The 25,898-nt window shown below is 38.4% G+C and overlaps 1 protein-coding gene across 1 annotated transcript in view; it reads left to right on the forward strand.

Annotated features, from left to right (window-relative positions):
- AAMDC (adipogenesis associated Mth938 domain containing) overlaps positions 1-25,375 on the forward strand; it is a 40,080-nt gene extending 14,705 nt beyond the window's left edge. Inside the window, exons 3-4 of the mRNA XM_021704669.1 lie at positions 23,369-23,464; positions 25,206-25,375. Of these exons, the coding sequence (XP_021560344.1) occupies positions 23,369-23,464; positions 25,206-25,346 (237 nt within the window). The 3' untranslated portion in view covers positions 25,347-25,375. The remainder of the gene's footprint in view (positions 1-23,368; positions 23,465-25,205) is intronic.
- The last annotated feature ends 523 nt before the right edge of the window (positions 25,376-25,898 follow it).

Here is a 25,898-nt window from a genome sequence, read left to right on the forward strand (position 1 = left end):
TTTTCTTTGCTTCCTTTAATAATTTTCATTTTGGAGCAGGTCATAGGGCTCTTCATGCTGTAATGATGAAAGTGGATCCTTCAGTTTTGAAAGATAATTTTGCTTGATACATAATTCTTGGTTAAAAGTCTTCCTGGGGTGCCTGGGTGGCTCAGTTGGTTAAGGATCTGCCTTTGGCTCAGGTCATGATCCCAGGGTCCTGGGATCAAGTCCCGCATCGGGCTCCCTGCTCAGTGGGGAGCCTGCTTCTCCCTCTGCCGGCTGCTCCCCCTGCTTGTGCTCTCTTTCTCTCTCTCTGACAAATAAATAAATAAATAAATAAAATAAAAATAAAAGTCCTTTTCTTTTAGCACTTTGAATATGTCATCCCACTTTTTTGGCTTCATCGGTTACTAATGAGAAACAAACTGTTAAAGGTTCCTTGGACTTGACAAGTCATTTCTCTCTTGCTACTTTCAAAATTCTTTGTCTTTTGCTTTTGATGATTTCACTGTGATGTGTCTACACGTGAATCACTTTGAATTTATCCTACTTGGAATATATTGAACTTTGTGGATGTGTACAGTGTTGTTTTTTGTCAAATTTGGGGAATTTTCAGCCATTCTTCAAATATCCTTTCTGTCCCTTCTGTATCTCCTCTCCTGTGATACCCATTATGAGTATATTGTAATGTTAAATGGTAGTCCCTCAGGTGTCTGAGGCTTTGTTCATTTTCTTCATTCTTTTTCCCTTTTTCTCAAATTGGATAATCTCAGTTGATGTATTTTTCAGTTTTGCTGATTCTTATCTGCGATTGAGCCTGTTAGTGAAATTTTCGCTTGGTTATTGTACTTTTCAACTCCAGCATTTCTATTTTGTCCTTTAAAAAATAATTTCTGTCTCTTTATTGATATTCTCTATTGTCCTCATACTTTCCTTTAGTTCTTTGAATATGGTTTCCTGAAATAATGATTAGACAGAGGTGTCTTTATATGCCTGCAACCAGTAGGTGTTCCAGTGTTTGCTGAGGGGCTCTATGCAATTTGGGGTATGTAGTCAACACTCAGCCAGGCTGTTTAAAATTCTGCCTATTTCTTACTTATGTAGAGTCTCAAGGTCAGCCAGAGTGGTGAACTTAGGGCTTTCTCGTGTCATTCCTGAGTATGTGCACAATCCTGGAAGTGTATTGCCATTTCAATACCAAGGTTCATATCAGAACTTTTCAAAGCCCTCTATGGACATCTTATTTCCCAGTTTTCCCTTTTGAGTTTTTTGGTTGACCTCTTGTTTGCCCTATTGTCCAATGCATCAGGCAACCACATTGTTAAACATTTGTCTCTGATAGTTTGGGACAAACTTCTTTGGGTGTGGTGGTGGGGGTAAGATTTACACTGGCAAACTCCAAGTCAGATAAAATAAAGACAGCCTATGAGTTGGGTTGTCCAGAGAACCATCAGACAGGTCAAATAATGATAGTTTTTTGGGAATGGAGGTTTGAGGGAGTTTTGATCCATTATTCCATCTTGCGTGACTTCCAGACTGGTAGTTTTCACTGTGATTGTTGCTTTTCAAGGCTACCACAGAACTGGAGATGGAGTAGATTAGAATAGAGGAAGTTAAAATTGCACAAAGCTCACTTTTCAGCGATCTTTTTTTTTTTTTTTTTGTAATCAACACACCCTGAATTACTGGAAACCTTTGTTAACTTCCAGAGAACAGAGTAAATTTATTTTTACACTTCTTCCATTATTCTCATTGCTTTTATGACAAAGAGGATTTTCAGAGGTTCTTCACAACAATTTCTCTGATATCACTCAGAAATTACTGTTTTGGGGGTGCGTGCGTGGCTCAGTTGGTTAAGCGTCTGTCTTCGGCTCAGGTCATGATCCCAGTGTCCTGGAATTGAGCCCCGCATTGGGCTCCCTGCTCAGTGGGGAGCCTGCTTCTCCCTCTGCCTGCTGCTCCTCCTGCTTGTGTGCTCTCCCTCTCTCTCTCTGACAAATAAATAAATAAAACCTTAAAAAAAAAAAAGAAAGAACTGTTTTGGATTCATACTTATGCAGTGGTATGCTAGACATGGCTTTCACTGGCTTGTGAGAATTGATTGTTAAATTTTCAGGAATTTTGTAAGCCAGTTTTTAGACACATATTTTAAATTATATAAATTTACTTAAATAAATCATTTAAGACACAGGTAATATATTTAAAATTCATTATTCCTAATTATTTTACTATATTCTATGCTTTTGAAATTATTTACATCCATTGTTATCTGTATGGTGAAAATAGTATGTATGTGCTACTGTACATCTCTTATTTTTTTTAAAGATTTTATTTATTTATTTGACAGAGAGAGACACAGCGAGAGAGGGAACACAAGCAGAGGGAGTGGGAGGGGAGAAGCAGGCTTCCCACAAAGCAGGGAGCCTGATGCAGGGCTCTATCCCAGGACCCCGGGATCATGACCTGAGCTGAAAGTAGACGCTTAACGACTGAGCCACCCAGGCGCCCCTGTATATCTCTTATTAACTCTGCATGCAATGATGTCATATTGGTATCTTAAACATGGTGGGAGTGTTTTACACCACAGAAATTGGAAAACACTACATATTGGGTTTTTTTGTTTTGTTTTGTTTTTTGTCTTTGTAACTTTATGGCTTTAAAAAATTTTTTGTGGCTTTAAAAATTTTATTATTAAACATAAGAAGTTTAATTCATTGCAAATTATAAAGAATAATAGACCTGTGTACTCATATTCCAGTTTTAAAAATAAAATCTTAGAAGTTTGATCTCTTTCTCTCCACCCTTATCAGTATCCTGAATTTCCTTTATACTTTTCAAATATCTATCTGTATCCACAACCCATATTTTGTATTGTTCTTCATATTCAAATTTTTATATTAATGGTATCATCTATTGTCCACTTTTTTTTTGTATTGAGGTTTTATTCCACTTTTGTCTCTTCTTCTGGAAGCTGTGCATTTTATTTCTATTCACTTAGTGGTTATCTTTAAAATTGTAATATATTAGGTTGAACCACATGAGATTGACAATATTTTATAGATAAAGAGTTGGATTTAGGAATTTCATATAGTTCATCCTAATAAAATCTTAAAGTCTAAAATTAATTCTTATCTTTACCTCAGTACACTTTTCTCTCAACACTTCCCTTCCATCTTACACATTATTGTTATCCAATAATTCAGTTCCTTTAAAAATAGATATTTTCTTACTTTCTTATTTAATTAAGATACTTTGTTTTTTAATCCTTAAAATCAGTGTTTGCTTTTATTTACCCACATGTATACCAATTTCCTTGCTTATCACTCCTTCTTGCAATTTGGATCAATTGTGGATCAGTTTCTTTCTTTCTTTCTTTTTTTTTTTTTTTTTTTAGTTGATATCCTTGCAAATTCCTTTAGTGAAGATCTGTTGATAAACTCCATTTTTGCTTGTTTGAAAAGGTTCTCATTTATTAATTCTAATTTTTCTGGGTGTTCTAGGTTGACAGTAATTTTTTATCTGTGGGAATCCTGAATGGTCTGACTATGTCCTTTTTGACATTTGTCCTGTCAAAGACATATTTGTTTCTTCTCGGCATCCTACATTACTCTCAATATGGGACAACTTTTAGTTAATTTCCTGACTGGGGGCTTCCCAAATCAGGCTGATAGTGTACATTTGAACTGCCAAGTGATGTGAAAGCAAGTTTGTGATTATAAATTCTCAAGGGACACATTTTTCCCCACACAGAGCCCCAGCTGGCTGAGGCAGACAGGTTTCCTTGTCCTTTTCCTGGGTTTTTTTGGTCAATTTTTTTTTTTATTGAAGATGGGTTTAAGAAGGGCACTCTGCGGGCGCCTGGGTGGCTCAGTTGGTTAGGCGACTGCCTTCGGCTCAGGTCATGATCCCGGAGTCCCGGGATCGAGTCCCGCATCGGGCTCCCTGCTCGGCGGGGAGTCTGCTTCTCCCTCTGACCCTCCCCCCTCTCATGTGCTCTCTCTCATTCTCGCTCTCTCAAATAAATAAATAAATCTTTAAAAAAAAAAAAAAAAAAAAGAAGGGCACTCTGCACATTTGGGAGGGGTGTCACAGTTCCATTGTCCCACCTTTCTCAAGTCTTATCTCCTAGTCTCAGAGTGTCTCTTAAATTAACAAGTCAGGAAAGAACAGATGTTGGCGAGGATGCAGAGAAAGGGGAACCCCCCTAAACTGTTGGTGGGAATGAAAGCTGATGCAGCCTCTCTGGAAAATAGCTTGGAGGTTCCTCAAAAAGTTGAAAATAGAGCTACCCTACGACCCAGCAATTGCACTACTGGGTATTTACCCCAAAGATACAAATGTAGTGATCCTAAGGGGCACCTGCACCCCCATGTTTATAGCAGCAATGTCCTCAATAGCCAAACTATGGAAAGAGTCCGGATGTCCATCAACGCATGAATGAGTAAAGACGATGTGGTATATATATACACAATGAATATTACAGCCATCAAAAAAATGAAATCTTGCCATTTGCAATGACGTGGATGGAACTAGAGTGTATTATGCTAAGTGAAATAAGTCAATCGGAGAAAGACAATTATATGATCTCACTGATATGAGGAATTTGAGAAACAAGGCAAAGGATCATAGGGGAAGAGAGGAAAAAAATGAAACAAGATGAAACCAGAGAGGGAGACAAACCATAAGAGACTCTTAATCTTTGAAAACAAACTGAGGGTTGCTGAAGGGGAGGTGGGGGGGGGGGCTGGCTGATGGACATTGGGGAGGGTATGTGTTGTGGTGAGTGTTGGGTGTTGTGTAAGACTGATGAATCACAGACCTGTACCCCTGAAACAAATAATACATTATATGTTAATTTTTAAAAAAGAAATTATATGAATTACATAAATGAAAAAATAGTTGAATATTGAAAATCTCAGCATATGAATAGATTAGTATAACTCCAAATGTATGTAATTTGTAAACAAAATGATTTCATACTTCTCTTTTTTCTAGAGTATCACGTTCTATGTGACATATACATCCAATGATAAAATTTCTCATTAAAAATTACAATTAAAAAAAAAGGACTATAAGAATAACAAATGCCCCAGTGTTACTTCAGTATCAGTTGACCATTCTGATTTTCAACTATCTCTTCACTTTTGGTCTCTGGGAATTTCCCTTTCCTTTGTGAGCTCAGCTAAGCATTTCAAGGGATGTTTATTTTTATCCAGCATTTGTAGGCATTTTGTTTAAGAAAACTTTTCTCAAGTTTTATAGTTTATCACATTATAAACAATTACACCTACATAATCTGCATAGTAAACAGTCATACCTACATAATTGGGCTCCACAGAAAAAGAGAATTCCAGCACATGCTTTTTGTTCATGCCTTGGTTTTGAACCACATGTACTCGTTGTTTTGGTCCAGACATCTAGTTGTTTGTTAGCTACCAACCTTGATCTTAAAAAAAGGAATATACCCGGATTGGTTAAAGGAATGGGAGGGCATTGAGATATAGAAGGGGCAGAATGAGAGAAGGCTGAGGAATAAGAAGACATAATGCTTGTTAACCGAATGACTCCACTGGATTATTTCACAGAGTGAAGCTAGAGGGGTGTAAGAGTAGGCAGTAGTATGGTTGACAGAATGTCTGCAGAGTTGAGTTTACATCTTCCTTCAATGGACAAGGCATAGCCACTTGAGATATTTATGCAGGAGACTGATGTGTCTGACGAAGATTATCCAGATGTTGGCCGTAAGATATATGTGTGTGCCACATTGAAGAGATTTTCTTCCTCCTTAAAAATGGATTTAACACTATATAGTGTACTTTTCCCACATAGGACTGTATGAATTAATATTCCTATTAACCTTATCCTTTATTTAAGGAAAATTAAGGTCAGAGAAGTCATATAACTTGCATAGACGCAGAGCTAAAAAAAAATGTGAAATCAAATAGTAAACCCAGGTCATATTCTAACTTTATTTCCCATTCCTTCCTATTACATCATGATTCCTCTTACAAACTTTAAGATTAAAAACTACAAAACTGAAAATAAGAAACCCTATAAAGTTTTCGTACCTGAGGAGGTACGATTGATGATAATAGGAAAATGGGAAAGGGTTGCCATAAGTTTAGTTTTTATCTTTAAAGTTTTATTTGTCAGTAGAATAAACAAGAGGAGGTATTCTCGAAGACTAAATGTTCTAGTTGGAGGGATTAAGGGCTGGCAAAGATAGAGGAAAAACCGAGGTGTTGATCTGGAGCTCACCTATATAGAGGCAAAGGACATGGAATCAAAGCCATGGAGTCCTCACTGATATAATGGAGACGATAACATTGCCTACTTCGCAGAATTGATCTAAGGATTAATGTACTGTGCTAGATGTGATGTAGGCACTCAGTAAATGAAGGTGTTATTGTTAAGTCAGTAGTAGTGTGGGTGGAAATGAGACTGTTGAAAACTATTTAGAAGGTGAAATTAACAGGATAAGGTGATTTACTAGATTTAGCAGGCGAGGGAGAATTCTAGCATGGATAAATGGGTACATGGTGGGCTGTTCATTGAGATTGGGTATATCAGAGCAGGAATTAATGTGTTTGTGTTTGGGGGAAAGGCTGAGTTGAGAAACTGGAGTATGTTGAACTTGAATTTATATTAGGGCTTCTGGGTAGAGATATGTAGTAGACATTTAGATTCATAAGTCCAGGCACTGTCACATTTTAGCTAGGTAACCTTAAACAAGTTATTTAGCCTTTCTGTGCCTCATTTTAATCATCTGTAAAAGGAGAATAATAATATCTGTTTGTCATAGGTTGATGTAAGAGTATGGCATGAGTTGGGAAGAATAAATTTTTTAAATGTATGCAACTTGCCTTCATGCAAATTCATTCTTTTCTCTCAGTCAGTATTTCTCAGTGTCATTCATGAATCTCTTGCATCACAATCACCAGAGTGCTTGTTTAAAATGCATGTTCTTTATCTCCCTCATTCTCCCCACCTACTCAATCAGAATCTCTTGGGGGTGGGACCTGGAAAATAATATACTTCATGGGGTTGCTGTGAATACTAAATATGTTCATCTTTGTAAAGCTTCCACCACAGTGCCTTTTACATAGTAAATACTTGAATTTTTAGTGATATGGTTCCAAAATTTCCTTTCAATCACATCTCCTATATTTAAAACACACCCAAAGACCTAGTTATTCCATACCAAATACTTACTCCCTTACAAATTTACCATGATCTTTCATTCCTTTGTACCTTTGCTAAAACCATTTTCCTTTACTTGGAATTATCTGCTTCCCTTTATACCTGATGAAATCTTATATATCCTTCAATTCTTAGCCTTTGTATTATCTCCTCTCTGAAGCACTTCCTGACAATCCTTGTGAGAATGAGCTGCTAACTCTCTTCTCAGTATTTCTGTAATACTTTGTGCCTCTCTTATAGCACTTTGTGCAGTCCACCTGTATTATAATGAGTGTGTATTTATCTGTTTCCCTCATTAAGTGGTGAACTCCCTAATGGCAAGAGCTATGCATTTTAGCACAGTGCCTGTCTGTAAAGTGGGATCTCAATAGATGTTTGCTGCATTTAATTTGTCATTATAGATATCATTAAACATTCCTTTTTTATTCTTCGTGACATTCCCTCTGAGGAATCACATTGTGATTCCTTTTTTTTTATTTAAGATTTTATTTATTTATTTGAGAGAGAGAGAGAGCACTAGCAGAGGGAGGGAAAGGGACGGGGGCAGGGGGCAGATAGTGGGAGGGAGAGGGACAAGCAGACTCCATGAGGAGCCCCAAGTGGGGCTCAATCCCACAGCCCTGAGATCACCACCTGAGCCAAAACCAAGAGTCGGATGCTTAACCGAATGAGCCACCCAGGTGCCGCTTGTTGTGATTCCTTTTTAATTAGTTTAAAACGGGAAGATTTGGGGGTGCCTAGGTGGTGCAGTCAGTTGAATGTCTGACTCTCGGTTTTGGCTCAGGTTGTGATCTTGTGGAATCGAGCCCTACTTTGGGCTCCAGGCTTGGTGCAGAGTCTGCTTGGGATTCTTTCTCCTTCTCCCTGCCCTTCCCACTTGTGCTCTCTCTCTCTCTTTAAATAAATAAATCTAAATAAATAAATAAGAGGCACATTTTATCATGATTACATAATGGAAATATCAAGAAAATCTATTGTCTTAACTACTGTTCTTAAAATAACAATACTAAATACTATTGTTAAATAGTACTAAATACTACTGCCTCCTCCCAAATCGCTACCAATCATTAAACAACTACTATGTGTGTGGTCAAATACAGCTTTTCCAGGATCACACAACTAATCATTTTTGGAACTAAGATTTGAACCTGAGTCCTACTCTAAAGCCCATACTTTTCTACTGTCTCATACTGTCCTTGCTCATTTCTATCCTAAAGCAAAATTGTCTTATGGGAGAAGATTTTTCTATGTGGAAACATACATGGGTCATTCATTTATATATTCTTTTATTAGGGTGAAAGGAGTCAAGAAGGAAAATATAACACAAGTTTAAAATTAAAAGAAAGCCAAACTGGGGCGCCTGGGTGGCTCAGTCGGTTAAGCATCCCACTCTTCATTTCAGCTCAGGTCATGATCTCAGGGTTGTGAGACTGAGCCTTACGTCAGGCTCCGCACTCAGTGTGGAGTCTGCTTGTCTCTCTCCCTCCCCCTCTGCCTCTTCCCCTTCTCTCAAATAAATAAATAAATAAATAAAATCTTTAAAAAAAAAACAAAAGCCAAACCAATTACCCAAGGACTTTACTCCAGCTTTTAATTTTGAAAAATGTTTAACCTGCATATGAATAGCACAATAAATTACCCTACACCCTTTTTTTAAAAAAAGATTTTATTTATTTATTTGTCAGAGAGAGAGAGAGAGAGAGAAATAGAGAGCAAGCACAAGCAAGGGGAGGGGCAGAGGGAGAAGCAGGCTCCCCGCCAAGCAGGGAGCCCAAAGCAGAACTCCATCCCAGGACCCCGGGATCACGACCCAAGCTGAAGGCAGATGCTTAACCAACTGAGCCACCCAGGCATCCCTCCCCTATACCCTTAATCTAATACTCTCAAGTATAACAATTACCATATTTTTTTCTCTAAACACACACACACACACACACACAGACACTTCCTCCCCACCCCAGAATCATTTGAGAGTAAATGTCAGATACCATATTTCAGCATTTCTTTCCTTTTTCTTTTTTTAAAATATTTTATTTATTTATTTGACAGAGAGAGATACAGCGAGAGAGGGAACACAAGCAGGGGGAGTGGGAGAGGGAGAAGCAGGCTTCCCACCGAGCAGGGAGCCTGATGTGGGGCTCGATCCCAGGACCCCGGGATCATGACCTGAGCCGAAGGCAGACGCTTAATGACTGAGCCACCCAAGTGCCCCCATTTCTTTCCTAAGAACATGAACATTCTCCTACATAGCTACAATATCATTATCATAAATAAGATTATCTTTGGTAAAATAGTACTATCTAATACATAGTCTTATCTTCAAATTTCCCCTGAAGTCCCGAAAATGTCCTCTATAACTTTTGTTGGTTTTGTGGTTTTATTTTTGTATATAATACAGGCAATAGGTATAGAGTTGACATAGTTCTCAGAAAGTTGTAGAATTGACCAGACCAGAGGGTCTGGTGCTCAGGGTAGTGCTACCTAAGGAAAGGTAGATGTGCTGAGCTATTCCTAACCCTTTCAGCTCTTGCATTTGTTTGCTTTTGCTTTTGTTTTCCCATTCACCTTGTAAACCTGGTTGACAACAGAAGGCCTATGTTGAGCTTCTTCTATGTTGAACCTCTTCTCCTTTTTTTAAATTTTGAAAATTTTCACACTTACATAACAAATTGGGAAAAAAAAAATAAGCACTTGTATACCATCAATCTACACTTACCAGTTGTTAACATTCTGCCACATTTACTTTATTTGTCTCCCTCTGGCATACACACTACCCCTCTCCTTCTCCCTTTTTCGATAATTATTTTTGCTGAATCATTTGAAAGTTACTGACATTGTGACACTTGATACTTCATATGAACCCTAAATACTGCAGCATGTATCTACTAAAACAAAGCCATTCTACCAGACATTATCATAAAATTATACTCAAGAAACTCAGCATTGATATAATATTAAATAACATCAATTCCATAGTCAAATTATAATAATTGTTCCAATAAAATAATATGTTTTATGACTTTCCTTGTCAATCCAAGATCCAATCAAGGGTCATGCTCTGCATTTTGTTGTGATGTTACTTTTTTGTTGTTGTTGCTGTTGTCATGTTCTTTAGTCTGTTAATCAAAAACCAGTTGCTCCCCATTTTTTCTCTTTTATGACATGGGTATTTTTGAAGTGTCCAGGCCAGTGTTTTGTAGAACAGTCTACAATTTAGATTTATCCGATTTTTTTCTATCATGATTAGATGCAAGTTAATAATTTTTGGCATGAATGCTTCACAGATGGTTATATCTTCAATGTGTCATATCTGGAGGCAATGTAAAGTCAGTTTGCCCAGGTACTGATGAGGTTATGTGTGATCATGTGGGTAAGATGGTGGTAAAGGTACATTTTTCCATTTGTAATCAGTAAGTAATCTGTAGAGTAATAATTTGAAACTTTATAACATCTTGTTCCCCAGCAACCTTTTCAGCCAGTGGTTTTAGCATTGACCACTGATCCTTGCCTGACTTTACTAAATTAGTGGTTGCAAAATGATGATGTTTCTATCATTCCTTCTACATTCATTAGCTGGATTCTTCTGTAAAGACAAGCTTTCCTTTGGCCACTCCCACCATTTTTAGTATCACTATGGGCTCCTATTATCTTTTTTAATTTAATGTATGCTATGTTCGGAATGTGTGTGTCTCCCCCAAATTCATATGTTGAAATCCTAACACCTAAAGAGGATGGTATCAGGAGGTGGCGTCTTTGGGTGCTTAAGTCATGAGGGTGTAGCCCTCATGAATGGGATTAGTGCCTTAGAAAAGAGGCTGCAGAAAGATCCCTTCCACCACATGAGAATAGAGAAGGCACCGGCTCTGAACCAGCAAGGACTTCACAAAAACTCAGTCTATGATCATGGATTTCTAGCCTCCAGAACTGTGAGAAATAAATTCCTATTGTTTATAAGCTACCCAGTTGGTGGCCTTTTGTTATAGCTGCTTAAATAGAATTAGGTAATGTTTTAATCCACTGCCATTAGTAATATTTTTGAGGTTTAAATTGTCCCAAATTTGGCCAGTGTTCTTTTGACATGTTCCCATCAGTTTTTTACCACTGCCTTTGTTTTTTGGCCCAGCAAGATATATATATATCAGCCATTTCTTCAAGGAGCCCTGGTTCCTTTTAGTGAAGAATGGTATCTAGAAATCAAGAGCTGGGTATTAGGTGTGCTCATTGTCACTGAGTTGTCACTCCATCAATACCCTTTCAGTATACAGAGCCATAAAGTGTGTGTGTGTGTGTGTGTGTATAAAATGAGTTCATAATGATACCTCCAGTTTCATCCAGCACCTCAAGATTCTTTTATCCCCCCATTCCGTATCTGTGCCTTTCTTCTCACACAGAGAACCCTAATTCCAAACCCCATCAATGTAATTACTTATTTGCTGTGCTCTACTATACACACAGAACAGTTCTGAAACCACTACACCAATATCACTACCAATATCAAGATCACAGAATAAAATTCAAGATCTTTATAGGTATTTTTGTACTTGAAACACGTCCCATTTAGGCCTACAGTCAGAACACTCAAAAAGTTAACTTCATTTATCTTTTCTTTTTGTTGTATCATCAATTTGATGCAATTGAGTTCATTTGTTTCTGTTGGCATACTGTTTTAAGTCCCCCTACATCCTGTCTTTGTGATTTTTTTTGAATATATAAAACATGTACATGGTTCAAAAGTCAAAACAATTTAACAAGGTACACTTAGAAAAGTTTTGCTCCTTTCCTTATCTCTTCCATCCCATACCTCCTTCACTCCAATAGGTCAGTAATGATTTTTATTAGTTTATGGTTTATCTATTCTGTATTTTTTGAAAAAATAAGCAAATACACACAAATACACACCCACATACATGCATACATTTTTTTCTTATAACTCCCTTCTTACACAAAAGGTAGCATACCTTGCTCTTTTTTTTTTTTTCTGTCACTTAACAATATATAATGAAAATCAGGGTATCTGTTCATAGAGATATTTTTTTCTTTTATACAGCTGCAGAGTAATCCACTATGTGAATGTGATATTGTTTATCCAGTTTATCCTATGGATGGGCACTTAGATTGCTTTCAGTATTTTGCTATTATATGTAATACTACAACGAATAACCTTGTATATATATATGGTTTTTTGTTTTGTTGGAGGTGTATCTTCAGGGTAAATTCTTAGAACTAGGATTGCTGGTTAAAGTATAAAGGTAAATGTAGACTGATTAGATATTGCCAAATTCCCCTTTATAGAATTTGTGTTATGTATTGGTATTACCAACAATTTATGAGAAGGCCAATTTTGAAATGTGGAATTGATTAAAATTGTTAATAAAAATGAACGCATTTCTTATTGCTTTCTTTATTCTAGTCAAAGTTGAAAAACAGAATAGAAGATGGAAGCTACTGAGAATGAAAGGACGGACTCTGGTGATTTTTCAGTCTTTCAGAATCCTCTTTTAGAGCTCAAACAAATTAATCCAGCATCCAAAAATGAATTTAGCATGTACTGTCATAATTCAAATTTTAAAATATATAGGAATTGCTTATGGGGTGCCAAGCATTGTCTCAAAGCCTAATTTACAGATAAATCACCTGTCTCTACCTTCAAGGAGCTGTATGGGGGAATTAAGCAAAGAGAACATTGTAGTGCTATATAGTATATGAACCAAAAGAGTTACAATGGGAACAGAAAGGAAGGAGCATCTAAGACTGCCTGAGTGATTTAGGGGAGTATTCACAGTAGGTGTGATCTTTGACCTGATTCTTGAAGGGGATGTTTCCCGGGTAAACAAGGGAATGATCAGGGAAAATATGTACATAGACATAGAATTGTGGGGGGAAATGCTAGAGCAGAATCATGGGAAGAGTACCTCAATTGGTCACCAATATCTACCAACATTTATTTTTACAGGAGGTTCTATCATATAGGTGGTTGGGGCTAGATAGACATATAAGGCCCCTCCAAGCCTTAGATCCTATCACTTTAAGACTAATATGGTAGACTTGAATCTTACTCAGGGATTAAATTTTAAAGTTAGCACTTAACGATGAAAATTGCTTATAGTCAAATCCTTTCAGAAGATTCCCTTAATTTTAGAACATACATGTCATCTTCTATACAGCACCAGATAAAGTAGTTCCCTTGCATTTAGGGTCCATGTTATATGAAAAATGAACATTGTAGGTTTAAACACTAGAAACACACTTGGTGCGACAAAAGGTTCACACTGGAGGCAGCAACTAGGAAATTGAGATAGAAGGAATAACAGATGCATGGCTGCTATCTCATTTCAATCCACGGCATATGCTTTTTGAGTAGAATGGCTGAGTTACCCTTACTATTTAAATGGTTCCTGCTCTCTTTTTCTAAAAACATATAGTTGAATTCCCATAAGGTGACTGTCTCTATGGCTCCCTGGTGTATATTCTGCATATAAGACATAGTCCCTTGGGGGCGCCTGGGTGGCTCAGTTGGTTAGGCGACCGCCTTTGGCTCAGGTCATGATCCTGGAGTCCCAGGATCGAGTCCCTCATCGGGCTCCCTGCTCGGCAGGGAGTCTGCTTCTCCCTCTGACCCTCCCCCATCTCATGTGCTCTCTCTCTCTCTCAAATAAATAAATAAAATCTTAAAAAAAAAAAAAAGACATAGTCCCTTGGGGTCTAGTGTAGTTAACTCCCTAACATCTATTCTACCCCAAATGATTCATCTAATCAGTCGTGGTTTAGTTTGGGCATGGGTCTGTGGATCAGTTAGGTTAAAGGCTAAGCTGCTGTAATAGAAATCCCAAAATCTAGTGGCTTAAAGAAGATAGAAATATATTTCTCTCTCACACATTAGTGTGGCCCGCCTAAGCTGGGGGCAGGGAGGACAGCTCTGGGGGTACTGCCAGGGGCCCTTGGTTTTTTTCTCTCTGTTGCTCCACCATCCTGTAGAGCATTTGAATGGTGGCAACTAGTTGTAGCCATGCTGGAATTCTAACTCGAAAGGAAGGTCAAAGAGAAGAAAAGCTCACACCCGGTGTTTTAAGGCCCAAACCTAGATGGATCATTTTCTTCTGCTCATGTTGCACTGAAGCTTATCCTGGTGATAGCATAGTCACACTGCCATAGCCAGTTGCAAGAGAGAACAGAAAATGGAGTCTAGCTGGGTGGCCATAGGACCCCGGGTGGAGGCAGAATGGATTGGCAGTCTGTCACTTGCCACTATGAGATGTGAGGGCAAGTCTGTTAATGAGCTTTTGGAAGATATTTCCACTCTTTTAAACCAGCAAAGAAGCATGTTACAGGATCACGTATCTGTTTTTCATATTTCGATCATTTTAGTTGTATAAAATCTGTTGTCCTTGCAGTTCTACATATTTTATATTGTGCATTTAAAAATTTTATTTTGAGAAGGGGGCCGCAGGCTTTGCCAGATTGCCAGTGTAGCCTGTATCAACAAAAACAAAAACAAAACACAAATAGGCCTCTGCCCTGGCAGAGACAGGAAGGTCTTTTAAGAGGCTCTTCATTCAGGCAAACGATAATGAGAATGTGACTCAGGAAGGGTCTACAGGGGACAGAGACCAGAGATCCTTTAACCTTCACTCACAGAATCTGCTTTTATCAGCAACACAGCCAGATAACAGCTTTGCCACTAACCATTTATTTCAGCAGAAGGAAATGCTTCCTTGAAAGTGTAATTCAGGAAGGTTTTCTCTTCATATTTAACATAAAATAGGAGGAGATGTCCCAGCCATCTAAGATGCCACTCTGTTGTTTAGCTGCTATAATGGACGTTATTATTAGCTCGACATTTTCCCACAATTAATAGTCTTCCCCCAAGAAAAAACAATAAGCTTTTACAACCTCACATGGTGTGACGGAAAGCCTCTTAAAGAAGAGGAACAGACTCAGATACTCACGCAGGGAAGAGAGCCTTAGTGGTTTGCCCCAAGGGATTGGAAGAAGCAGAGGAGGGGCTGGTGACACGTTGAGGACACCTCAATAACAGGCCGATGCTCCAATCACAGGCCTCTGCACAAGGCTGTGAGTAATCACCCCCCAATGCCTGGATCCACAGGCTGTTGCCGAGTTATCTCTCACTGCTCTCTCTGACACCCTGGGCCTGCAGTACAGCACACAGCAGCCAAATTTGTCACTTGAGTTCCATTGATCCAGCGACTCTGATGGGCCGCGACTGTCTTCAGTCTCTGAATCTCCCAAGGATTATGGTTTTGCACTCTCACTGACCTTTCACTTGATTTTGAGCAATGGTCTTGTTTCCTTATACTAGAATGTGAGCTCTTAGAGTCTGGGAATCATGATGCTCCTCAAAGTAGATGCGATTCTTTGTTAGATGAAGCAATCTTTCGATATTTCAGTTAAGTGCGTTTACTTAAGGAAGGTGAAGCTCTCCAATCCTGATTTGTAATTCTGTTAAATATTTACCTTGGTCATAGCCCCAGAAAAATACTTTAAGTTCTGTATAGCATAACTGCAGCTCAGGCTGGTTCTAGGATTGATCACAGGCCCATTGAACTAAAAAGGCATCTAACCCTCTTACATTTCTTTAAGAACCAATTATTGTAATCACGTGAAAAAATAGCCCCTTTTTTATTTTGCCTTTTAAACATCTATGAATGGAAATAACGTTACAGAAAAAGAATCTATCCTTCCCCAATCTCCTGTGGTGTTCGTGGAGAACAGTAAAGCTTGAGGCAGAGGTACTGTTCAGAGCCACCGGGGCCCTAGCCCTGCATCTTCTCCCAAAAGGAGGACTATACTCTTACTGCAGATCGGTTTGGTTCACTCGTTGACATGCAGGTTTTTCCAACTTAGAACACTCTTTGGTAGTCCCTTAAACGTAGGCTCATACAGTCTTAAGTGTCAGTTCCTTAGGAAGATGCTAATGACGTAAGTCTGAATATAAAAGCGTATTAGTGAGAGAGACTGGCTTTGTTCTCAGCTCTGGAACACTCACTGACTGGGTGAAGAATGTCAGCAGCACTTGCACACTCCATAAGGAATCAAGAGCCATGGAGAAAACCAGCAAAGATATGCTGCGTCTGCCCCTGCTTCGTGTAGCCACCTGTCTTCTTTTAAGTGTTGTTTCCTTGGCTAACTAAATGAGGAAGCAGGGAGTATGTGTTTGTGCCTGTATGTGGTCTCGTCCTGCTAATCTATAACCTGCCTGTGCTATATACTTTTAAAAAAATTATTTATTTTGAAATAATTTCAGACTTACTGAAAAGTTATAAGAAGAGTGAAAAGAGTTCTCATTTTTACCAAGATCCAAATGTTAACATTTTATCATATTTTCTTTATGATACTATCCATCAATAGATATTTTTTCTGAACTGTTGTAGGTCTTATACCCCTTTACTCCTATATACCTGTATGTAGTTCTCAAAAAACAAGGACATTCTTCTACATAATCACAATACAATGATCAAAATCAGGAAATAAGTGTTGGTACAATTTAATATACAGATGCTATTAATATTTTGCCGATTGACCTGATAATACACATGTTCCATTTATTTGTCATATGAATGAGATCATAAAGTATATAGTCTTTTGAGACTTCGTTTTTTCACATAGTATAATACATTTTAGATTCTCTCATGTTGTTGTATCAATAATTTGGTCCTTTTTTATTGCTGAGTGGTATTCCAGTGTTGGATTATAACACAATCTGTTTATCGATTCACCAGTTGGTGAACATTTGGGTTGTTTCCATGGGACTACTGCAAATAAGACTTCTTTGAATGGTTGTAGTTAACACTGCTGTATGATCTATATGAAAGTTGTCAGGAGAGTCAATCTCAAGAGTTTCATCACAAGGAAAAATGTGTTTTTTTCTTTCTTTTTTTTTTTTTTTTGGTATCTGTATGAGATGATGGATGTTAAGTAAACTTATTGTAGTAGTATGTTAAGTTAGATCATTATGCTGTGTACCTTAAACTTACATGATGCTTTACATCATTTGTATCTCAGTCAAACTGGGGGAAAATATACAGTGGGATAGGCTACTTCAAAGTCTAGGAAATAAAAAATTTAACCTCTCCTTTCACCAAAAAAGCTGCTGTACACATTTGTATACATATTTTTGTGTAAATGTGCTGAGTCGTGTGATAAATGTAGGTTTTTTGGGGATTTTTGTGTGTGTGTGTGTGTGATAAATGTATGTTTAACTGAGAAAGTGCCCAGCTGTTTTCCAGAGTCAGCTTTACACTTCCATTAGCTATATACAATGGATCCAATTCGTATCCTCACCAGCATTTGATACCTCATTATGGTTTTAATGTGTTTCCATGGTGATTTATGATAATTGAGTGCCTTTTCATGTTCTTCATAGCCATCCATGTATCTTCTTTGGTAAAGTGTGTGTTCAAATACTTCACCTATTTTTATAAAAATTGGATTGTTTTTGTATTGTGTTTTCAGAGTTCTTTATATATTCTGGATAAAGTTCTTTGTTGGATATGTGATGTGCAAATATCTTCTCCCAATCTGTAAATTTTTGTTTTATCTTAACAGTGGTGAGAGAAAACATGCTATGGTTGAAGAACTGATAGACAGCCATGCATGATACAGAACATGAAGAAAGCGGTATGCAGTGATACTGGAGAGGAAGCTGGGAACTTACAGACCATGTTAAGGAGTTTGACATTTATTGTTAAAGGGCATTGAGAAGTCACTGAATGCTCTGAAGTGGGGGGGTGACATAAATGGGTTTGTGTTTTAAAAAGATTCCTCTGGGGCGCCTGGGTGGCTCAGTTGGTTAAGCGACTGCCTTCGGCTCAGGCCATGATCCTGGAGTCCCTGGATCGAGTCCCGCATCGGGCTCCCTGCTCGGCAGGGAGTCTGCTTCTCCCTCTGACCCTCCCCCCTCTCATGTGCTCTCTCTCATTCTCTCTCTCTCAAATAAATAAATAAAATCTTTAAAAAAAAAAATAAAAAAAAAAATAAAAAGATTCCTCTGGCCACAGTTTGAAGAATGGATAATTGGAAAGCTACAGTGGTTTTATGGGGACCAATTAGAAAGTTACTGCAATAGTCCAAACAAGAAGTAATGGCATCATAAACCAGTGTAGTGGCAGTGGAGATGGAGAGGAATGGACAGATCCAAGAGAAAATAAGGAAATAAATGTCTAGCTAATGCCCGTTATATCCAGTATTTGGGGGAAATTATATTTGATGTTTAGCTGTAGATTTTTCTTGGATGTCTTTTATCTAAAGAAGATTCCCTTCTAGTTTCATTTGCTGAGTTTTTTGTTTTGTTTTGTTTTTAAGATTTTATTTATTTGAAAGAGAGACAGAGAGAGAGTGAGAGAGCACAAGCGGGGGAGCAGCAGAAGGTGAGGAAGAAGCAAGGCTCCCCACTGAGCAGGGAGCCCAATGCAGGACTTGATCCCAGGACCCTGGGATCCTAACCTGAGCTGAAGACAGACACTTACCCTTACCCGACTGAGCCATCCAGGTGCCCCTGCTGAGTTTTTGGGGTTTTTTAATCATAAATACATTGACTTGGTTAAATGCTTTTTATGCATCAATTGAGATAATTTACATGCTTTTTTTTTTCTTTATGGTGAACTACATTGATTTTTCAATGTTGAACCAATCTTGGATTTGTTAATGTTTTCTTGAGGATTTTCATTAAATATTTAAAAGAAAATTCACCAAAGAAGTCATGTGTGCCTAGAATTTTTTCTTTAAAACCTAGAAAGGTTTTATTATAAGTTGAGCAGTGCCTGGGTGGCTCCGTCAGTTAAGTGGCCGGCTCGTGATTTCTACTCTGGTCATGATCTCAGGGTCCTGGGATTGAACCCCACATCCAGCTCCCTGCTCAGCAGGGAGTCCGTTTGAGGATTCTCTCTACCCCTCCTCCTACCCCTCCCCCTGCTTGTATACGCTTGCTCTCTCTCTAAAATAAGTCTTTATTTTTTTATTATTTTTTTATTTTTTAAAAGATTTTATTTATTTATTTGACAGAGAGAGACACAGTGAGAGAGGGAAACACAAGCAGGGGGAGTGGAAGAGGGAGAAGCAGGCTTCCCACAGAGTAGGGAGCCGAATGCGGGGCTTCATCCCAGGACCCTGGGAATATGACCTGAGCTGAAGGCAGACACTTAATGACTGAGCCACCCAGGTGCCCCTAAATAAGTCTTTTTTAAAAATAAATTATAAAATCAATCTCTAACAGCTATAGGACTATTCAGATTTTCTATTTCTTACGTATTTTTAATAAATTGTGTTGCTCAAGGAATTTGCCCATTTCATCTGCCATGTTTATTAGTGTAAAGCTGTTCCCAGTATTTTTTTCTTATTCTAATATCTGTAGGATCTACAGTGATGTCCCCTTAATTCTTTGATATTTATGATTTATGTCTTCTCTTTTTTTCCTGATCAGTCTTTCAAAGGTTTTATAAATTTTATTCATCTTTTTAAAGAATCAAGTTTTGACCTTGTTGATTTTCTGAATTGTTTCCCATTTCATTAATCTATATACACATATATTCATTATTTTCTGTCTTCTACTTACTTTGGATATGATTTGCTTTTCTTTTTCTAGCTTTCTAAAGTGGGAGCTTAGACCATTGATTTTAGACCATTTTTTTTTCTATTAGTATTTAAAGTGATAAATTTCCCTCTAAGCGTATTTAGCTGTATTCCACAAATTTTAATATATTTTTTCCTTTGTCCTTTGGTTAAAAATACTTTGTTCAGTTTCCAGTTACTTTGTGGCTTTTCTAAATATCTTATTGTAAACAATTAAATCTATTTTGTCAGGTAAGATATTCTGTATTATTTCATTTCTTTTAAATTTACTGACATTTAAATTATGGCCTAAATTTTACTCTGTCATAGTGAATGTTCCATGTACTCGTGAAACTATATGTGTTCTGCAGTTATTGGGGGTAGTAACCAGAAATGTCTATAAGGACAAATTGATAGTGTTGCTCAAATCTTCCGTTTCCTTAAGGACTCTTTGTCTATTTGTTCTATCAATTACTGAGAGAGAGTTGTTAAGATTTCCAGCAATGAGTGGTGTTGTCTATATCGCCCCTTAGTTCTGTTATTTTTGTCTTTATATTTTGTAGCTCTTTTACTAACAGTATACAGATTTGGAGTTGTTATATTTTTGTTGATGAGTTGGTCCTTTAAGCATCATGATACGACACTCTATCTGTAGTAATACTTTTTGTCTTAAGGTCTACTTAATCTGATATTATCTGAATAATATGAGATCAATCTGATATTAATATAACTATACCAGGGGCTCCTGGGTGGCCCAGTTAGTTGGGCATACAACTCTTGATTTTGGCTCAGGTCATGATCTTGCGGCCATGAGATTGAGCCCACATGGGGCTTTGCACTAGGTGTGGAGCCTGTTAAAGATGCTCCCTCTGCCTCTGCCCCACCACCCCTCTCTCTTAAAAAAAAAAAAAATTAGCGTGCCTGGGTGGCTCAGATGGTTAAGCATCTGCCTTCGGCTCAGGTCATGATCCCAGGGTCCTGGGATCGAGTTCCGCATCGGGCTCTCTGCTCTTTGGGAGCCTGCTTCCCCCTCTGCCTCTCTCTCTCTCTCTCTCTGTCTCTCATGAATAAATAAATAAAATCTTAAAAAAAAAATTAAAAAAAATATATATGCCCCCACACCATCTTTCTTATTAGTGTTTGTGTTTTATGTCTTTTTCCATCCTTTTACTTTCAACCTGTGTCTTTGTATTTAAAGTGCCTACCTTGTAAGTAGTGTTTAGTTGGATCTTGCTTTTTAATCCAGACAATCTTTGCCTTAAACTCTTTAGGGGCGCCTGGTGGCTCAGTCGTTAAGCGTCTGCCTTCTGCTCAGGTCATGGTCCCAGGGTCCTGGGATCGAGCCCCGGCTCCCTGCTCCACAGGAAGCCTGCTTCCCCCTCTCCCACTTCCCCTGCTTGTGTTCCCTCTCTCGCTGTGTCTCTGTCAAATAAATAAATAAAATCTTAAATAAATAACTCTTTAGTCTAATATTATTATTGACATAGCTATGTTTAAGAGTTTCATCTTGCTATTTGCTTTCTGTTTGATCTCATGTTTTTCATTCCTTTTTGGGGGGGTTAATCAACTATTTTTCAAATATTCCATTCTGTATCCTCTATGGTTTTTTTTTAGCTTATGTGTGAGAGAGAGACAGAAACAGAGAGAGAGATTGTTCTAGGGAAGATTCAGGTTCACACCTGAACTAACAATTATTCTACCTGCAGTGGGCCAGGCACTGGGCTAAGCACAACTCTATGTGGTCAGTAGATTTATTTCTTTCAAGTTTCAAAAAAGTTGCTCCCTGGGTTATAGTATTCTAACGAAGTTCATTAAACTGAAAGTTAAACATGTTTCAGTTCAAATCCCAGCTCCACCACTTAAAAGTTGTGTCATCTTGGCCAATGTGTATATATTTTGTGAGCTTTAGTTTCCTTATTTATAAAACAAGAATGGATGTTTTAGTGCTACTTTATAGGATCACTATAGATACCACATGGAGTAATTTCTATAGATGTATTAGGAAAACTGTAACTATAAACATGTTAAGATATTTCAGGAATTTTTTTTTAAGATTTTATTTATTTATCTGACAGAGAGAGACACAGCAAAAGAGGGAACACAAGCAGGGGGAGAGGGAGAGGGAGAAGCAGGCCTCCCGCGGAGCAGGGAGCCTGATGTGGGGCTCAATCCCAGGACCCTGGGACCATGACCCGAGCTGAAGGCAGACGCTTAACGACTGAGCCACCCAGGCGCCCCAAGATATTTCAGAATTTAATGAAAAGACTCATTTACTTTCCTTATACCTTTAGAAATATATAAATTTCATTCCTGTCTCCTCTATCATCTTTCAAAACTAAGAAACTCTTCTTTCTTTGGTACATTTGTTGTCTTCATGGTATTTTCAGTTCTTTCCTTATACCATCTCTAACTGTGATTAGAATGTACCCCTTCCACAACCACTGCATCAAGGCATAGTTCTTTCTGCTCATACTTCAAGACCCAATTAAAATAGCATGTCATTCATGACAACTTCCCACTCATATTTATTCACTTGCTCTTCTGAGACCCTCGACTCTATTTTATCTCATCCTATTGTAACTATTTCCACACAGTCACTAACCTTAAGTGACTAAAACTCCAGGGACTGTTTGGTTCATCTCAGTATTTCCAGTATTGAGTATAGAGCCTGGTACAGAGTAAGTTCAGTAAATACCTCTTGACTGAATGAAAGGATAGAGATAGACAAATCCGGGAAGGAGAGCTTTTGTCGCCGAGCTTCAGTGCTGAGACTGTCATCCCTGTACAGATACGTAGTAGGTGAAGCCCAGTAGTTGGGCTGGTATTTACTAAACTCCCACTTTCCTATTTGCTGCAGTGGAAGCATTTCAGAAGCCACCATCCTTTAATGTTGGATTAATGTCATTAAACACCTTATCTTTAATATCCCTGGGAGAATCTGACAAGACTTTATGGAGTGATAGGTTTTAAAGCATCAACAGAAGTTTTTTTTGAGTTAAGTGGGAAAGGAGCTCAGAAAAAGGTAGATTCTTATGAGTCTCTCCACAGTCCGAATTTTGGCTTGGTGTGCAAGTGCTTTCTTCTCCCACCCTCTTTCTATTCATTCACTTGTTAAACTCTGGTCATACTGAGCTACCTTTAGTACTCCAGATTTTTCTTTCCTCTGAGACTTTGTTCATGCTATTCCCTGTACTTGGAATGCTTTGTTCCACTGATTTCCTTTAACCTGGCAAATACCTGTTTGTCCTTTAGGTCTCAGCTTACATCTAGGCTTACCTCCTCTGGGATGCCTTCCCTGACCATTTGCCCCGATCCTACAGGTCTGAATTAGGTGTTCTTTCTCTGTGTTCTCACAACACCCTGAACTAATGTCCTTGTAGCACTTGTAAAACTGTTGACATTTCTTTTTAGTCTCCTATATTTTTCACTAGACTTAGCATTCCTTAAGGCATTGAATCTTCTATTATTCCCAGGGCCCTGAATGATGCTTGGCACAAAATAAACCTCAGTAAACATTTTCTCAGTGAATTAATGGGTGAATGAATGAATCCCACAAGAATGCCAACTGCAAAGAAAGGTTAAAAGAACGGGTAGCTGGTATACTTTCTCTTTCCACATCCAGCATTCTCCTGGTGTGCAGCCTGCAGATGTGGAGGAAGTTGTCAAGAAGGGTGTACAGACCCTTGTGATTGGCCGAGGGATGAGTGAGGCCTTGAAGGTAGGTATTGGGGAGCACAGCATTCCTGAGGACAGTTGGTAACCTCTTGGACCTTTACCTTAGAAATATGTCCTTCTTGGGAGCTCATCTCAGTATATCATGCACTCTCATTTTGCTGAGCCAGTGGATGGCTCAGGATAAAATAAGGGATGTTAGTACTCTTCCTCATCGGGGTTGGACTGTCCAGTCTCTACCTTACCCTAGGCCTGTGTTGTTTCAACTATATTTCAGAAATTCTTCACTCCTGGAATTCTCAAGCTCTATAACTATCAATATTTGGTTCTTTAGATTTTCACAGTACTTCACACTTCTTTTTGTACTTCACATTTTTATAGAACTTTTTATTCTTTCCTTGAACACAATCAAGTTATGTGTTTTTCCCCTTTCGAAAAAAATACTTATTTTTATTGCACTTACAGAAATAATACATGCTTATTGCAAAACCGTTGATGCAGAAATGTTGAAGTAGAAAAGTGGAAGATCCCCACCCCCATCTCCACATTTGATGTTTACTGCTCCATGCAGCTGCAGATATATTCTCTTAGGCATACAGATATACATGTATACACTTAGAATCATTTTTACATAAATAGGATCACATCGTACGTATTTTCTGTACTTCTTACTCACATTATTACATTGTGGACAGCCCTTCACATAAGTATAGAGAGATCTACCTCATTCTCTCCTTTATATGGATGTCCTAAAATCTACTTCCCTACCGATAAAGGTGCTATTTATTTATTTTTTGTTTAACCTATTTTTTCCCATTAAGATAATTCCTTTCTATAAGGCTATTGTTATTATAAAATTGTTCAAACATAGAAAAATATAGGGCATTTAAAAAATATTTCAGAGCTCCTTCTGAGGCAGAATCTAATTAAAGTCAATTTAAAATAATATTCAGCACAAGCCAGAGTTAAAAAAAATATCCAATAATAGCTGCCACTATTGAGAATCTTTTATATAAATTAATTTACAAACATTCATTCAGTGCCTTCTATGGGTCACTCTTCTAGGCACTGAGACAAGATAAAAGACAAACAAGGTTCATGACCCTCTTGGAAAATTAAATAGTAGACAATTTCAGATCGCAACAAATGCTGTGAAGACAGACTTATGAGGGGCTGCTCTAAATGGAGTAGTCAGGAAAGACCTTTCTGAGGAGACATTTGAGCTGCAGTATCCATACATTAGTTAACTTCATCCTCACACCACCCTGTGTGTATTTTTATCCCCATTTTATAGAGAAGGAAACTTTAGATAGCTGGCCTACATGGCAAAGACTTTAGACTCAGGTTGGACTGACTCAGACATTATTCACATTTATGTGCTAGACATTTTCTGTACCTTAGCTGAATTAGTTTTCATACTAGCCCTGTGAGCTAGGTATTATTATTCCTATTTACAGCCATGGAAACAAAGGGTCAGAGAATTGAATTCACTTACCCAAGGTCACACTGATAAGATTTAAATCCAAAACTGTCTGACTCCAAAATCCATCCTCTTCCCATTTCAATTTCACCTGAGTTTTGTGCATGCATGATGCTTCTGTCAACTTCTTAGAAGCCTTGCTGACTCCTTGGGGCTCCCTGTCAAATTTTGGACTGGTGACACGCTGGGTGATCGAGTAGTGACCATTATCATTGTCTAATTTTGTAGAGAACCCTTGCCTCATGGCAGGAAAGGAAACCCAGGAGGGCCTTTCCCCTGACTTACTCATCTTTTCTGCTCTTCCCAGGTGCCTCCATCCACTGTGGAGTACCTCGAGAAACAAGGCATTGATGTGCGGGTCCTCCAGACAGAGCAGGCAGTGAAGGAGTATAATGCCTTGGCTGCCCAAGGCATCAGAGTGGGAGGGGTCTTCCATTCCACATGCTGATGGAGCCTTAAGGAGAATAAATCACTAAGCAACAATGCCTGTGATCATCACTCTTAGCATCTCCACACCGGCCTCCCCAAGCATTTTTCAACAGCTGTTCACGCCAGGTCCTGTGCTAGGCTTTGGGATGCATGATAACTAAGGCCAGGTCCCTGAGGGGAACTGAAAATCAGGGGAGAAGACAGATGTATATAATACACTAAATGTTAGGCCAGAAATATGAGGAAACAAGGGCAAAAATAAAGCTTTCTGCTTTGAAGGCCAAGGAGAAGTTTCAGAACATTAAAATTACATTGCAGTTGAAGCTTTGGAATGTTTACCCATCAATTCAACCCAGTTTTATCGAGTACCTGATATGTCAGACACTGCTGTAGACTCCAGAGAAACAGCAACAAAAGTCTTAGCCTCACAAAGCTTCTAGTCTTCTTTTTCCCTAAAATTTTATTTGACAGAGAGACACAGCGAGAGAGGGAACACAAGCGGGGGCGTGGGAGAGGGAGAGCAGGCTCCCCACTGAGCAGGGAGCCCGATGCGGGACTCGATCCCAGGACC

This window comes from Neomonachus schauinslandi, chromosome 11 (genome assembly GCF_002201575.2).
Source record: "Neomonachus schauinslandi chromosome 11, ASM220157v2, whole genome shotgun sequence".
NCBI classification, from domain to species: domain Eukaryota; kingdom Metazoa; phylum Chordata; class Mammalia; order Carnivora; family Phocidae; genus Neomonachus; species Neomonachus schauinslandi.